Source organism: Sipha flava, unplaced genomic scaffold, assembly GCF_003268045.1.
Source record: "Sipha flava isolate LNK unplaced genomic scaffold, YSA_version1 88_pilon_pilon, whole genome shotgun sequence".
Classification (NCBI taxonomy): domain Eukaryota; kingdom Metazoa; phylum Arthropoda; class Insecta; order Hemiptera; family Aphididae; genus Sipha; species Sipha flava.
In genome coordinates, this window is record NW_020273630.1 from 2,066,897 (window position 1) to 2,081,821 (window position 14,925).

Sequence of the window (14,925 nt, forward strand, 5' to 3'; positions counted from 1 at the left end):
AGCGAAGACTATATGTCAACCTATAATATTACTATAGGTAGGCATATTTTATGATATTATTGTGACTAAAGTAATTAATTTTGGTATTAAGCATTAGTAACTACTACAGCAGGTAGTTGCCAAAAAAAATAACATTTGAAAAAGTCATTGTGTGTTTAAAATATAACAATATACTCTAAAAGTTTCATATATCCATGAATAATATTTTTAAATTACAATAAAATAACTTTTTTTTTTTTTTTGTTCTTTATTTGAATTTAAACAATCTATACAAATTGTGTATAATAAGCTTAAGTGTTAACAATTAAGGTTACAGTCAGAAAACATGAAAGGAGAAGCCGCCCACTGGCGACACTCCAGGTCAGAGTCATAAGGTTAAATTATTGAAGTAGGTCGCGGCACCATTTTCTTTTCAATCTTTTGGGAGGGTTACCAGGCATTGGATTGGTTAGATTTTTAGCTAGGATGTTAGGATGGTCGAAAAGAGAGTTGTGGTAACGAGTGTATGATTTGGTAGCGGTTTCGAAAACAGTGTTCATTTTAAGGTCTGAGTGTAAGGTTTGGTTGGATACATAGAAAGGAGCCTTTGTTATTAAACGAAACAATTTATTTTGGGTTATTTGAATTTTGTTTATATGTGACTTTTTTGCAGAGCCCCATATTTGGATACCGTACATCCATATGGGTTTAAGGAGAGTTTTGTATATGTTTAGTTTAGTGTGAAGTGTAAGTTTTGATTTAGCGTTAAAAAAAAAAAAATAAGAGAACGAAGACGAGAGTTTAGTTTAATTTTGATGTTATTAGTATGATGGGCCCAGTTTAGTTTTTGGTCAAAATATATACCAAGGTATTTTGTGTTTGGAGAGGTTGGAATTGTGATGTTGTTGAAAGAAATTTGGGGGCAAATTTGATGTTTAAGGGTAAAAGTGATGTGGCAGGATTTGGTTTCGTTTATTTTGACTTTCCAATTTTGACACCAGGATTCCAAACGAGAGAGATGAGATTGAAGTTGCATAGAGGCAATGATAGGATTTTCGTGAGTTGAAAGGATAGCTTTATCATCGGCGTATTCAGCAACGAACGTGTAGGGAGAAGTGGGTTGATCGGCTATGAAGATGTTGAAAAGGATAGGAGAATAAAATAACTAAAATCATTATTCTTGGTTTTAATATGCAATTTTGACCAAATTTGAATTTAAAATGTCTGTAAAGAATAACTGTGTTCATATATTTTTAGATTTTTTGGTTACAGTATGAACTACTTATGAGAATCTTTGTTTTAAATTTTCAATCTTTGATTATAAGAACTGAACATTTAATAATTTTTTAAGTACAATGGTTGATAATTTTCGAAATTTTGATAAATTTTGTTAAAATTCAAATTTTAAAGGCTTATAAAAAAAAAATCGTGCCCATGTATTTTTAATATTTTTCAACTGATATTGTAACAATATAACAGAAGCTTAGTAAGAAATATTCAAGCTTTTTTACCCAACAAATATAGTCAAAATAAGTCAATAAACTTTGAAAATGTTATAGTTTATAGAATGTTAATATTTGCTTTATGCTGAATAATATTATATATATATATATTTTTTTAATATTTTTTTTATAGTGTTCGTTGTACATATATTTGTATCGAATGATGAGTTATCAGGTAGATAGTGATAAAAGATGAAAAAAAAGATTAAGTGATAACACGATCCTCCGAGCTGCCACGATTGCCTTGTTTAATAACCATTTAAATTTGACGGTTCATACACTAGACGCTAATCAGAGAGAGAGAGAAAGAGCGACGTTGTCTTCTCCGTGCCACACGCATCTAAGGTGGAAAATTAATTTTGCCGAGAAACCCAGACGGCCATTACAATGATATCAATCTAACGAAAATAAAAATATAACAAAAGCTCGTGCCGGTGGGATTTTTCCGATGTCTTATTTTTGTACCGTGACACAATTAAACAAATATTTTTTATCAGCATAACAAAGTGTACATTGTCGAAAATGTAGAAAATAGAAACCGTTGACCAGAAAACATGGATAACGCGATATTTTACAGGCAATCGTACACATTTCAGATCAGATACAATATGTGTTTCGTTCAATATCCATATGATTATTGCAAGACCGTACATTTTCTGGTTTACATAATGTGTGAACTAAACGCAACGGGAATGGACAATTAACACGGCAATGGCGTAATTTATAATTTGACATTATGATCCATTTGCACTCAATAAGTGGACAAAAACTATTACAATTATGTTGCGAATATTATGTAACATGTGCGCGATTGTTTTGTACTCGTTCTCCGCGTACTTTGAAAACAATCCATACTACGCAATAAAGTGTTCATTTGAAATACTCATTAATTAAATAATTGTTATTTTTGCAGAAATTTCGGTAACTTACAAAAATCCACGGGAGCGTAGTACATAATAGATATATCGTAGTAAAATATGTTTTGTACATGAAATTATTACAGTTTTTTTAATTATAAAATTATATGATTTTGCAACATGTCCGACTTACTGTCGTATTTTAATTATTATTATTATTTTTTTTTCAAAGGGATTTTTCACTCGTAGGTTTGTCGATTGTGTAATAATATTTAATTCACTGAATATAATTGAACTCCTGAGAATTAATTACCGTGTTGAAGTTCAATGAGCGGTGAATAATCGAATATCGCTTTGTTGATTGCGTATCGAGTTCAAAGCCGAGCAAAAAGTGCGAACTACAATGTTTCTTTTTAATCGTTTAACTATATATGCATAATAATACATACGACTATATTATAAGTACTTCCTGTTGTCTCGGAGCACATGAAAAGCGCATTTACGACGTATTGTATTCGCAACTGTGTCCTCTTTGAATCAATGGTGCAAGGTAAAGCCGTATATAAGACTTATTCGTTTCCGTACGAGCGACCTTTTTTTTTTTGAGTTGCTTAACCATCTGCCACGTTACGACAACGTAGCTAGTACGTACATTTAAAACGCAATATCTTTCTTCTCGGCAAACATAGCATATTTTAAATAATAAATAAAACCGATCACACCGGTATAACGTAGTTGTTGTAATTCGGTTTGTTCGTGTAACGCGGATACCAAAATTATAAATTAAAACGACATTAGGTGCTTTGTTATCGTCCGCTATTAATCAATCGGTTTTTGCACTAGGACTTTCGAAAATACCGCAGCAATACGTACGCGCCACGCCATACACTCGTATCGAATGCGTCACATCGCAATATTTATGAAAGGCACGTAAAAACCATCTCAAATTCAGTACAATAATATGTCAATACAATAATTTTATATTAGATATTTCGCTGGTGCAACGCAATTAATGTTAACTGCAGTCTACCGGCGAAATACGTTGTGACACATTAGAAAATATGTATTATTATTACAACGTTCGGTATATGTCGTAAATCATTCCACAACGAAAATTAAAAAATATAATTATCATAAATAATATAGTTCTTTATTATTCAGCCAAATATTGCTTTTGGCTATGATTTGTTTAGCTCGCACGTGGTATCGAATCTTTAAATATATAATCATTATATAACAATATTTATTACGTTACATAAAACACTAAATGATATTCTTGTAGTGTATAATACAAATATTATTACAAATTTTTCAAAATGTAGAAATTTTCCCTAAACTTATCAAATAAATTACGAGTATCTAATAAAATTTGTTATTATACCGTGTGCCATAGACATTTCGAATTGTGTGTGGCGGTATCCTTATACGGTTGTATCGTGATATTCACTCTTGGTACTATTAAGTTTTAACGAAGAAACTTATATATATTCATGTAAATTCATACATTTATTAAAATAATATACCAGTCAAACAGCGCAATAAAATAAATTGATAAATATGCTACAGATGACGAATAAAATATTTTTATTTTAATTTTTTCAAAATTGGATGAGTCTTTTTTAGATTGACTCAAACTATTAATAAAAATTAAGAATATTAATTACTACTTTAATAGATACTATTAAAAATAACAACAAGAAATATATTTTTTTATAAAACAATTAAGATTTTTATGGGCCTAAAAATAATATCTTATAAGATTATTTTTTTTTAATTAGGAATATTACTTTTTATTAAAGTATTTTTAAGAGAGGACATTTTGAGATTTTCGGTCGGTATTAATCCATTCCCCGCATATGTTGTAGCTACAACAATACGGTTCGTAGTTGTTACCGTGGTCGAGACAAAAAAGAGGTGCCATTTGAACCGTAATACAATTACCGATTTTGCCATTAAACAAAAACTGTTGAATATTACACGTCGTACAAACAATAAACTCGAAACCGAATTACGTACGATAGAAGAACATATAGTATTATTCGAAAAAACTAATCGTTTCCGTTTTTCTGCAAACCCTCCATCTCGGTCTCTCTGGATCTGCGTACTTCCTGTACACTACGGATAGAGAACGGGACACAATCGACGGTACAGCGATATCGTGTCAGTCGGAGGTCCTTTTAATCTGAACAATCGTAGACCGGAACATATCCTAATATCAAGCGGAACGATATTGTACACCGATATATCATTTTCTCTGTCTACTCCTACACATTATTATACTGCTTGACCACTAGATAGGTTCTCGAGATGCGACATTTGAATGCTGCAAACAAACAACGACGCAATTCAGACGGTACCGATACGAAAATCAATAGTGTAAGACATAACGATTTCGCGGTCATCGTACATTAATAATAAATATACGTTGCACAGCGTGTTATAATATATTTCTTTCAAGTTCGAGCAATCCTGCGAAACCTGTAGTAGCGTAGTTGGCATATTTTGAAAAGGATTACCGATGTGTAGTTTTAACATTAAAACATTGTTTTCGAACTGAGAGTAAACAGAATACCTCATTATATTATACGTGCATACACAATTTTAGATTTTTCAAAAATGCACTATCGATCGAAATGTAAAATTTACCCGTCGAATAAAAATGGAAACACTCGTATCGCACAACTCGGATAATAATATGAAATAGTAAAATAAAAATAATGAGCAGGTCGTCCGGGCGGCCTACCAGTGGATAGCGGCTAGTGACGATGACCGGGAAACAAAAACGATACACATCAGTTCGCCACTCGTGCAGATGAATGTGAGATGATCTCGCGATCCGTTTATCGTTCACCGAAAAATCCGGCGATGTGCGAAATAGGATTTGCGTGAAATTATATTATCAGATTACACCGTCTCGGACTCGGGGACACCCGGATTTCGCCTATTACTCGAATACTATAACAAAGTTAAGCTGTTACAGATTTATTAACAGAGTATACAGAGTATATGTACATACTCCAGTACGATAATATTACGCGGTACGCGATAAATTGAAACAAAATTGAAATCAAACAAAACATTGCGTTTACGCGTGTCCTAAGTCGTGGGAATCGAACGTGTGAATGCTATAGAACGCGAATCTCATTTACTTCATAATATGACGTCGTCAAATACGTTACGGATTATCGGGCAATGTTAACATTGCCCAAGCATTATGGTACTGCCGGATTATGATGGACAATGTAGACAAAACTATACTTTGCCTCGGGCTGTATAGAATTGCTCAGTCTAGGTCGAGCAATGTAAATGAAAAGTTTTTTTTTTTATGCAATTATAAACATTACTAATCTTGTTAAACATTTTATTAGTTGAACATTATTTTACTTTAACAATAACATTTTGAGTTATATTTATTCCTGACCACCTTACATTAAAATTTGTTATTTGAAAATTTTTTAATACAATTACAATTATTGTAACCCTGTCCTCCAAAATTTCAATATTTTCTTGCTGCTTCTCTTAATGTAACTGTTAGATCACGTACATCCTTTACAATAACTAATTTTTTTTTACACTTAGTAAACCGGTTACGGCTATATGTGTGTTCCAGCTTTTCTTCAGTGGTTCGCTAAATAAAATAATAGATAAAAATATTAAAATGATATGTATTGTACATAAATGTATAGTAAAATTCGTTTTTACCTTATTGGATAGTTCCGAAAATACAACGACGGTCACTGCAAAGATCTATCTACATCAGATATTTTGATTTTGACGGTTTCACCAACTTTTTCCTTACAAATTTTTTTTTTTTTTATGCTTTTTGATCTTTTAAGATGCTTCTTTCATTTGATTCGCTTACATTTTTAAATTTGCACCTGACTGTTCTTACGGTAGTTCTTTATTTATTTATTCTATAATCTATTTTTACTTCTTAAATTTTTTCATTAATCAATGTTTTATCAACTTCACATCGATTTCCAGTATTCATGGATGTAGCTTCTAAATCTTCTTCGGTTTTTAATCTATTAATTATTGATATTAGAAGTACCAATGATTTTAATCCAATTTTTGCACTACAATCAAACATTACTTCATATGGGCCGTAAACCATTGCCCGATAGTCTACTTTGCTCGTAACATATATATATTTAGTTATGTATACGCTTGTGTGACGGAGTAAGCACTAGTCGCGTGTGGGTTGCATAACAACAACATCATAACGATAGTACAAGAATGAGATGAACATTGTACATATCGCGCGAGACGACGTTTACAGGATTTTATCATAAAAATCGTTTATTATACTAAGTTATTTTCTATGTAACCGACGCATGGTGTCGGAGATGAATTTTGAGATTACTGTGATCGCAGTATTATTATTAAAAAATATAACACCATAACGGATGCGATGGCCGAATGCGATTGCTACGGGAAATTCGGCCATTATTTCGTTTTTACCGTACCTTTTCACCCGTGCTGCTACGGCACATTTTTGTGGCCGAACTAATGAGAAGGCAACGCGGGTGCATCGCGATGATAACGATAATTATTGTAATTATAAAAAAAATATTTTAATAATAATAGCACGGTGAATAACGATGGTTAACAGAGTAGGCTGTTAAGGAGTAGGCTGATATTGCGATTGTTGCGCGTCGGGGAACGGTCTGGAAATAATAATATTTTTTAACAAACGGTGAAATCCGCACAAGACGAAAAACATTAATTTTTCTCGGCCCTGAGTACACGCGATTCCGTCTCGGATACACATACAGCAGTGCGGATACGTACCTAATACTAATAATATAACAGTATAATTACATTTGAATTAAAATAAAAAGGCAACGATCGCACGGAAAACATGCGATGATCGAACTGCACAAGGTTTGGAAAAATGTAGTAACGCTTCATCAAAAATAATAACTAGAAAACATAATATAACAGAATCATTTTTCTCCGGACCTCGTTTATTCAATATTTCCACCTTTCACACTCCATTAGCATTGACATGACGCTTCCCTTACGTACAGCCTATATCAGTAACATTATGCGCGACTGGTATCGAAGTGTACACAATAAAATTAGCTGTCGAAACAACTAATTGTATTGTTGATAAACTCGGGTGAGGGGGGTTTTGGACTTGAATTATTATTTTTAGAAGGATCCACATGAAGCCACGGAAGATTAAACACCGCTGGCCTAAACCGTTTCGTCACATAGAAATATTATTATATAATATGATAGGCACTCTCGGTCTTCGCAACAGCCTTTCTTCGTCCCCGTACACGACGAATTCAAAAGCTATCGCGAACACCAAACGGATGGATATGACCGATGTATTCCCGAGCGACGGCGGTCATCTATTCGTATATTGTATTACCGCACGCTTTTCGTCGACACGATTTACGTAATGCGTTCCACACGAGTTTTCTCTTTTCGCATTACAATACAATATAATACGCTGTATACACTCGTGGACACGCAAACGCTCAACTGGAATTGCATTAGTGCAATTTATTCATCATCGTCCCGACGGATGTGCAATCCAGTCCAAACGAGGAGATCATTGGCGTCATATAGATTAGAGAAAATATGTAAATAATTAAGGAACCTGGTGGACCTCCCCGTTGCTCTCCATTTACCTTTATCCGATTGGCCATCGCATGCCATACACACACTTGTAACCGAGTGAAATTCTTTGTGCGAAATTCCCACGAGAATAGTAAAATTAAATTAATTAATTAAATAAAATTATAATTTGTTTCCCCTTAAATACGTTTATTAACGCAATGAAGTCATACAATTTCGTATTTGTCTACAGTCAAATCGGGAGATGTTTTTATTACAACTTAACGACCGCTACTACGCCTAATAACAGTATTAAAATCGAGATAATATTTATGAGCCAATAGACAAGAACTGCTAGGATTTATTGATCAGATTATTGGTACACTTTTTTTTTTTTTACCGTGAAGCGACGTTTAGTTTTTTCGCGCCCTTCGAATATTCGTGACCAGTTGATTAGCATATACCTCAAAACGAAGTACTCGCACCGTACTATCTAACGGTATATGTGACAGAATCAATTATTTTGATAGGGCAGTTTTAATTTTAAAAACATTGTTAATTCTTTTTTTTTCTATCATTAATTTGAGCTATATATTATATGGAGTAATTTAGCCACTCATTGTATACTAAAGAAAACAATTCGCAGTGCTAGGAAATATTTAAAAAATATTATAACCTATTGTTTCACAAATGTTGTGCACAATTAGTTAAAATCCCTTTTTTAATTTCGAGTACTCACCGTGCAAAAATATTTTTCATTCAATTTATTTTTTACAATACGAAAACTACCCTAATCTTAATTAAGATTTACATGCGTTATAATATCACAGCACTTGTAAACAATTTTACATAATACATAAGATATGCCTCGAAGCATTGTGAAAAACAGTTCCGAGGCCGTCGTTGATTTCAAAGTGAAAAAAAAAACAAAAGATACACTCAAATAACATTGAAAGGGCAAACATATACATTTATTATTAGGAATTTTCTCATATTTTCTTATTTAATAAATTATATATATTGAGGCCTATATTTTAATAAAATTAATATCCGAGTACAAATGGGTTTTCGAACAGTTTTACTTCATCGAATATTTTTAATAAATTAAATATATAAACGTAAAAAGAATAGCATAGGGTATAAAGTATGTTCTGTATAGTGAGCACACAATCGGTTATAAATCATTATTATTATTGCAAAGCTAAATATAAAAAAAAAAAGTCACTGTTACTACTTACGGTTATTATTTATGAAAATGTATGTGTAACGAACGTTGCAATTATAACCAATAATAAAAATAACATGGCATTTGAATATTATGTAATTTATCAGCAATGTTAATTGTTATAATACATACGAATATAAATAAAATTATTTATTTCCTTCTATTGTTGTGTAATAATATGAAACTTCAAAATTAATTATAATACCAATTTCAAACTTTCAAGTTTTTTTTACAACCGTTGTTATGTTAAATCATAATTTGTATAGTAAAAGTACATCTGGTAGTATAAAACTATTTTTTATTTTTATTACACGTTGAACATTAGGCAAGTAATTTATTTTGTTTACATAAACACGTTCAATTCTAAGTGTTCGCATGACATAAGCAAAGGAATTAGAGAATTTATACTGTATTAACTATTTTACATAAAAAACAAAAGTTTCTTTTAAATAGCATTTATACTTTATATCATATCTCATTTTTACGAAATACTCAATTTCATAACTGTTTAACAAAACCTAAAAAAAATTTTCTAATTTTTAATTGAGTAAAAGTTAACACCAGTTATTTTATTAACATACATGCGTACGTATATACGTATCTTAGAAATTAAACAATATTTACAAGTTCTTAATTTAAATCCACAGTGAAAGATAATTATTGAAGAAATCATTAAAGAAATCTCAAAAATAATAATAACTGAGATTATTATTATCGTATCGTTTTATGTTCTGGGTGTGACAAACGACATTATAATTAAGTTACGCAAACGATATGTAGTATGCATTACCACTGTGGACAATGCAACAAAAAAATGACTTATCTGTTGTCGTTATGATATCGGAAGTAGTGCGTAAAAAATCGTATCATCAGCAAATAGTTAACCATATTACATGTTTATATCCAATTCATAGTAAGGATTTGATTTGAATATTATCGATAAAGTATTTAAGAGTCTGTTTGCAAAGAGAAATCGAAACATTGAAATTTACATACGTAAAATCATTATTCTGATAAGTATTTTACTTTTCATCCAGCTAGAGAAATAGAAAATGTGTTCTTCGATTTGGTTCGGTTCGATTATTTCGTATCAAATTTTACCTTTACATTTCATGATAACACAAGACTTCCTCGTCTATAGAACACGATTTCTTCGTCTTATTTTATGAACAAAAAAATTAAAAAATCATTCTTTAAATAATGTAAACATAAAAAAGTACCTGTTGCTAACAATGATTTCGATATGCCATTATAAATAACAATATTTATATAGTTCGATGAAAAACTAAATAAATAAATTATAACTAAACGGATTATAAAATATTATGCATAAATGTTTAAATATAAAAATAACTGAAACTAAATTCCGAAATACATTTATCCATTTCACGGTAATACTATTTCAGTAATCATCCTTTTCAGTTATGAATATACGAGTATACTGTAGTTTAAAGTACGTAACTTAATTTCGTTTATTTTATTCAAACATTAGGTGCACAGCTTAAAATAAACACATTTGTCGGTAAATCGACACATAAGATTCAAAAATTCATGCTAATAATTTTTATTCGTTTTCTTATTTATATTTTATAAACTCGTATACTCGATATTATATTTTTATTTTTCATAATTTTATTTATCAATTGTTTATGTAACATTTATGTTAATTATGATTAATTATTATTAATTATGATGGCTTATGTATATAGTTACCGTTTAAATCGCTATAAGACAAACATTTGCTAATTTTAATTCTTATGATACAGTTCATTTTATGGTATTATATGATTCTCCTAAGTTGGTACATTTTATACTTGTTGTCCACCTGTGTGAAATTAAAATACCATCCCAGTATATGATAATAAAACAAATTCGTACGAATAAAATACATTTTATTTTTTATTTTTATTTTTTCCAGTTATTGGACTCTGGCGTACAGCCCAACTTAGAGATGGAAAGACCGTACGTGGATTCGGTTGGTGACTATAACCGGCTAAGACCACGGGAGTACAGCATACCCGAGAAGTCAATAATGGAACTATTCAACCCAACAGCGCAGCACCATCAGAGGCCTAGGTCTTAAGATCACGCGCGAAACGTGAATTTTAATTTTAAAGTTAATTAAATTACAATACATTATATATAAATATATATATTAATAACAAAATGTCGTTTGAGTCCGTTTGTTTTTTTCGATTTGAGATTTTTCTCGCTTTTCAAAGCCGAATAAATAATAATAATAATAATTATACGAGTATTACATCACAACGTTTTTCGTCACTAATTAATAATTTTGCGTAGTCCGTAGGTTTACTTGATTATTGTGCGAACAATCTATTTTTCTCTTCAAAGTGTCAAAATGTGTTTACTTAAAATCTTAAAATACATATATGTTTGAACTGTTCCATTACGTGTTAATGACAAATAAATAAACGTTCGCTAAAATAATGGTGTTAAGTAATTTTTTAAGAGCTCACGACTATCAATACCTACTACTACGTCTTGTGAACAATTAAAATACATTTTTGAACACAAAATTATGCTATTTAGATAATTCATTGCCCACTAATCGTCACAGCAACATGGTGAAAAGCTGTCTGAATGTCATTATATAATGATAGTAACCATTCGAAAGCTCTGTACAATCTTCTCCCGGTGTAAAGTTCAGAAGATTTTTCATATCCCAGAAACCATACATGGGCATTATTACATTATTATTCAATCACTGCGGATTTCCCCGTTAATTTCACACCCGACAAAATAAATAGAAAGCGAGAAATAAACAGATCAAAATGCTGAAAACATATAATTTTAACATCCGTTCTCTGTTAGAATGGCAGTTACCACCATTTCGTCCGTCAGGTCTGCTTTCACGAAAATAATACAACAATGGTTTTAAACGATTGGATTGTGATATATACATTTGGATTATGTATTTTTATGTTCGAAATGGCCGTCGATTAAGTAACGTTTGAAAATCAAATCCTGTGAATATGGTCCGTTAACGCTCCAGCATATTTCCTCCAAAAATTTTAGGTTCTCTTTCCGGAATTTCTTTTTGGAAAATGTATTCTATTTTTAAACAAGTAAGAATCATTGCTCTGAAAACGTATACTCATTTTTATATTATGTAAACAGAGACACATATTGATTATCATTAAAACTAAATTTTAAATAATTTAAATGAATTCATTATTATTCGATTTGTTTTGTATAATTCTCTAATAAATAAAAATAATAGTTAATATATTTTAAGAGATTTTCTATAACTTCAATTTTTTAACTAAGATATTTTTATAAAACTTCAATCTACACTAATACATTATTTAAAATATTTTCAACTTATCACATTTGATAAAATGTAACTGAATAACTCAAACATTTTAACATCGAACAAAATTATCTTTATACCACATAAACTCATTTATTATACCTAGATATATTCAACATTTGATGGTACAAAATATTTATTTATTACCAGATATTTAAAATTAAATTATTTTTTGTCACTAACCAAATCGATCATAATATTATTTAATTTTTCTTCGTTTACGAACTATAATCCAATTATAAATCAAATCTATAAAATCAAAAAAATTACTCATATATTTGCTCCGGTTTCCTAAAAACACGAAATTATTTGTGTCTAAAATATTCTTTTATATACATTTTCTCGTTTATAATGCAAGTTCAGCAAATATTTGTATAATATGCAAAAATGTCATCATAATTATTTTACTTGCGTATACTAACACTAAATTTTCAAAGAATAGCGTTTAAATAATTTTAATATTAATTGAATAATCACTTAACTTTCCGGATCGATGATTTTCTTTTATAGTAAAACTGTAACTTACAATGTGATAAATAAGTACTGCTATAAATTGAAACGTATTCAATTTCGTTAAGTCATTTTGTTCGAATAAACACTGCCTAAAAGACGATAGTGCTTGGTGATAATTATTGAACTGTAACAAATATACGAGTTTATAAAGGTACATAATCTATCCAGTGATTGACGACTATGAGTATTATCAGAAAGGAAAAAAGATAAAAATACAAGAATAACGCGACATTTTAAACTGAAATAAAGCCAGGGCCATACATTTTGATAAGATTTCAGATTGTCAAGTCTTAAAATTTAAGTTACTGGATAATTGTTTGTTTATCCGATATCCGTTTTACGTGTGACAAGTGGCCACTAACTGTAATTTATAAGCGATTTCAATTAGAACTCGTTTGTTTTTATGGTATGTAATATACGTATGATGAGCTCTAATTTATTCAACTCGGAAATCTCTGTGTTTAAAAATGTTTTATCGAATACTGCTGATTGATATTACGTCAAAATAAATAAACTCTGTCTCGGGGCGTGTATACGTTATATATAGGCTTAGGGAGTTATAACTCTAAAAAATACACAAATATGCATGCAAATATGCTTTTAAAATCATTAAAATATGCATTATAATATGCATTTATATGCATTAAAAAAAAAAAATGACCACATAATACACAAAATAAAACGTGTCCACCGGATGTAAATGTATCTTTAAACTCCGAAACAAAACTTTATAGTCGGCTACTCGTAGACTGTTGTACTTTCGGCTTTACACAATGTTACAAAATACGTACAACGTTTTAGGTATGATTCGACGTTGCGTGGTTGTGAGACGCAAAAATGACGTCGGATAATAATCGACTGAACTGAACACTAAATAAATTATCTGTTATTCTATATCAACTATTATCTTTATCAACATCCGGTCGATATCCAGATACGATCGGTACGGATTTATAGTATTGTTTATACTTACACAAAAATTATAACGAGATATGTGAGGTAGTATGCAGATAGCATATTACTGGAAGTATAAAGTACATTTTTTTACGATCGTTTGAAACATGTATATATAGTTATATGTATCTATAGTTTTTAATTTTAAATTTAAAAAAATTGTCAAAATATGCAAAATAAGCATAAAAATTTTAAAATATGCACTCTCCTGCAAAATGTATCAAATATGCAAAAATATGCACATTCAAATTTTAGATCTGATATCATGGCATCGAGAAACGAACTTATTTCGCACTCTACTATATTTAACAATAATTAAAAAAAGTATGGAAATTCTAGAAGTCCCTAAGCTTAGTTATATACTTAGAACATTTTATATCTATTGATACAAATTAGTATAAATATAATTATAGCTTCTTCTCGATATATCATGATATTAATGTCACGTGAATTTATTTTAATGTAACTAATTTCATTAAAGTCGAACAATTATGTATAATAATTTGAAAATTATTTTTTTTTTTTTTTTTTTTTAATGAAGCTTTTCTGCTAGAAATTAAACTTTATATATATATATATATATATATATATATATATATTTATACATAATGTGTGTATGTGTGTGTGTGTGTGTGTGTGTAAACATATTATAAGTATATTTCCGATGCAAAGTGTGAAAATCAGTTGTACGTGTATAAAAAGACTTAGATTAAGATAGGTGTTATTTTTCATTCTTCATAAAAGATAATGAGCTCTACTGAACATGATTGTGTTGGTGAGAAGAATCATTACAAATATTAGGTAAATAGGTAAATATCAATACAAGGTATGTTGAAAATTGATGGTTATGTTCAAGAGGAAATAAAAATGATGTTGATCTCCGGTACGTCGAGTTTAACAAAAGATATTTTTGATGTTAATATTGTATTATACAATGGATTAGGGTTGGGCACAAGAGAATGCGGAGGGTCAAGGCGTAACGTTCAGAAATGACGT

General features: G+C 30.2%; 1 protein-coding gene across 2 annotated transcripts in view; it reads left to right on the top strand.

Annotated features, from left to right (window-relative positions):
- LOC112693554 overlaps positions 1–11,536 on the top strand; it is a 46,419-nt gene extending 34,883 nt beyond the window's left edge. Inside the window, exon 3 of one of the 2 annotated variants that reach the window (XM_025568670.1) lies at positions 11,050–11,214. In XM_025568670.1, the coding sequence (XP_025424455.1) occupies positions 11,050–11,214 (165 nt within the window). Of the gene's footprint in view, positions 1–11,049 lie in introns of both variants that reach the window. The other variant, XM_025568671.1, reaches the window with a different exon arrangement.
- Positions 11,537–14,925: the final 3,389 nt, after the last annotated feature.